Raw genomic sequence first — 2206 nt, 5'->3', positions numbered from 1 at the left:
TGTCATTTTTGGAAAAAATAATTGATAAGATTGTCTATTTTACATCCTCATTCACTTTAACAGTAACTCTTTAATTTGTTAATCAAAGTCATGATGAGCTTCCGTACATGATGATTTTGTCACAGTCCCTGGAGTAACTGCATCACCTGTTTTTCAGGCCATGGTCTTCACAATTTACATGTTCGATATAAAAAACTGAGACCAACACATCTCAGGGTAAAGAGCAGATCAATGTACTGTAGTTACAGCCAGTGAAACAGGAGTGATAGGTTTGTTTCTCTTTATTCTTCATGTGTTTTATTACAGTTATAGTGTATTCTCATAAAAGGTTATACTGTAAACAAAAAAAGCTTTTTTGTATCATGAAATAATGTTTTTTTTTTCAAACAGAAGATGAACAGACTGTACTGATATTCATCATGTCAGTGGAAAACACCAGCTTTGTAAAGGATTTTGTCATAGTCGGCTTTCCTGGACTTCAGCCTCATTATTATGGCCTTGTATCGGCACTTCTCTTCTTTGTTTATTTATTTACCCTGATGGAAAATGGTGTATTTTTTACCTTGTTTGTAATAACTAAGAGCCTTCATAGGCCTGTGTATTACTTTGTTATAAATCTAGTTGTGTGTGACGTACTATTCAGCACCACAATGTTACCAAAGATAATTAGTAAGTATTGGTTTCAAGATGGAACCATTTCATTCTTTGGTTGTTTTGTTCAGATGTTCTTTGTGCATTATTTAGGTGGTGTTATTTCAAATGTTCTGGCAGTAATGGCTATAGATCGCTATGCAGCAATCTGTTACCCACTGCAATATCACAACATCATGACAAATAGAAATATGCTCATTTTGATTCTTGGCTGTTGGATATTGAGTTTAGCAGGACCCCTAATGCTAGTCATTCGTGCTTACCCTCTCCCTTACTGTGCAGAAAACACCATTATACACTGTTACTGTGAGCATGTGTCTGTTACAACACTCGCATGTACTGACAGATCACTGTATAGTATTCCAGCCCTCATTTATGCCCTTGTAGTGCTGATGGGATCCTTTGCTATCATTGTTTTATCTTACTGCTCCATCTTTATAGCAGTTATGCGAATTTCAGGTAATCAAGGAAGAATGAAGACTTTCTCCACCTGCAGTCCTCATCTCATCATAATTGCTCTCTATTTTATACCCAAATGTTTCTTGTATTTGTTTGGCAACATTGGTATAAAGTTCAGCACTGATTTGCGATTACTCATTAATGTGATGTCTAACTTGCTTCCACCCATGATAAATCCCCTCATTTATTGTTTGAGAACAGAAGAGATCAAAAAGATTTTAAAACGACCATTTCAAAATAAACAAATCGGCATTCCTTTACAGCTCCTCTAAGATTATTTTTTAGCTGCTCTAAACCATAGGGGACATTACTAAACGTACAGCAGATTCTAGGAATACTGAAAAAAGGTAAAAAAAAATAACAACATGTATGTAAAGTGGAAATATTGCACACATATTATGTACACATATTATAACATTTTTATTTAATACTCCATGTACTTCTAATACTTTATTAATTATCTGTTGTGAGTTTATAGATAATATGCAGCATTGCTTGGTCTTATGTTTCACTCAGTTCTTTATATTCAGTTGAATTATTAGCGCAACATGCAAAAAATACTGATATATGAAATTTAATTACTGGGCAAGATCTGTGTAGAAATCTATCTAAACAGGATAGCTTTTGTAGGCCTACTATGTAAAACATACTTTTTCATGGTGTTTAAACTGTGATGTGTGTCCAGAGTGTGTCAGCAATACAAATAATAAACAAAAATGAAATGTTATCTGTATTTTATAGTGTAAAAACATTACACTCATAATCTTGGGGTCTCTGGAGACCCCACTTAGAAAAAATTCACAATCTAAATCACAAACTATAGAAAGGTAAACAAAGAAGTAGTCAAAAAGTATTTTTTATCCTTATAATTGTCATTTTATAATGTGTAGATTTAAATACAACTGGAAAAAACATGCAAATAGACATCTTCATTTGGTCAAAATGACAATCATCATTTGGGCAGAGATGAAAACTGATTAAATATTTGATGACACCGATAAGATTCTAAAATGATTGCACAGCCACTAACTGAGTGACATGCACCAAGAATGTAACTTGTCATGCAAAAAATTTTACAGCCATCTACTGGTAAACG

The 2206-nt window shown here is 33.5% G+C and overlaps 1 protein-coding gene across 1 annotated transcript; it reads left to right on the top strand.

Moving 5' to 3' along the window:
• Positions 1 to 419: 419 nt before the first annotated feature.
• LOC130242229 (olfactory receptor 10A3-like) lies at positions 420 to 1382 on the top strand. Its single transcript, XM_056474271.1, has one exon. It carries the CDS (start codon positions 420 to 422, stop codon positions 1380 to 1382), a length of 963 nt encoding a protein of 320 aa, XP_056330246.1.
• The last annotated feature ends 824 nt before the right edge of the window (positions 1383 to 2206 follow it).

Source organism: Danio aesculapii, chromosome 15 (assembly GCF_903798145.1).
Source record: "Danio aesculapii chromosome 15, fDanAes4.1, whole genome shotgun sequence".
Taxonomy (NCBI): Eukaryota; Metazoa; Chordata; class Actinopteri; order Cypriniformes; family Danionidae; genus Danio; species Danio aesculapii.
This window is presented reverse-complemented; position numbering and strand designations above follow the sequence as displayed.

Excerpts from the sequence above, each read along its gene's own strand:
- LOC130242229 (XM_056474271.1), top strand. The coding sequence starts at position 420 with ATGTCAGTGGAAAACACCAGCTTTGTAAAGGATTTTGTCATAGTCGGC.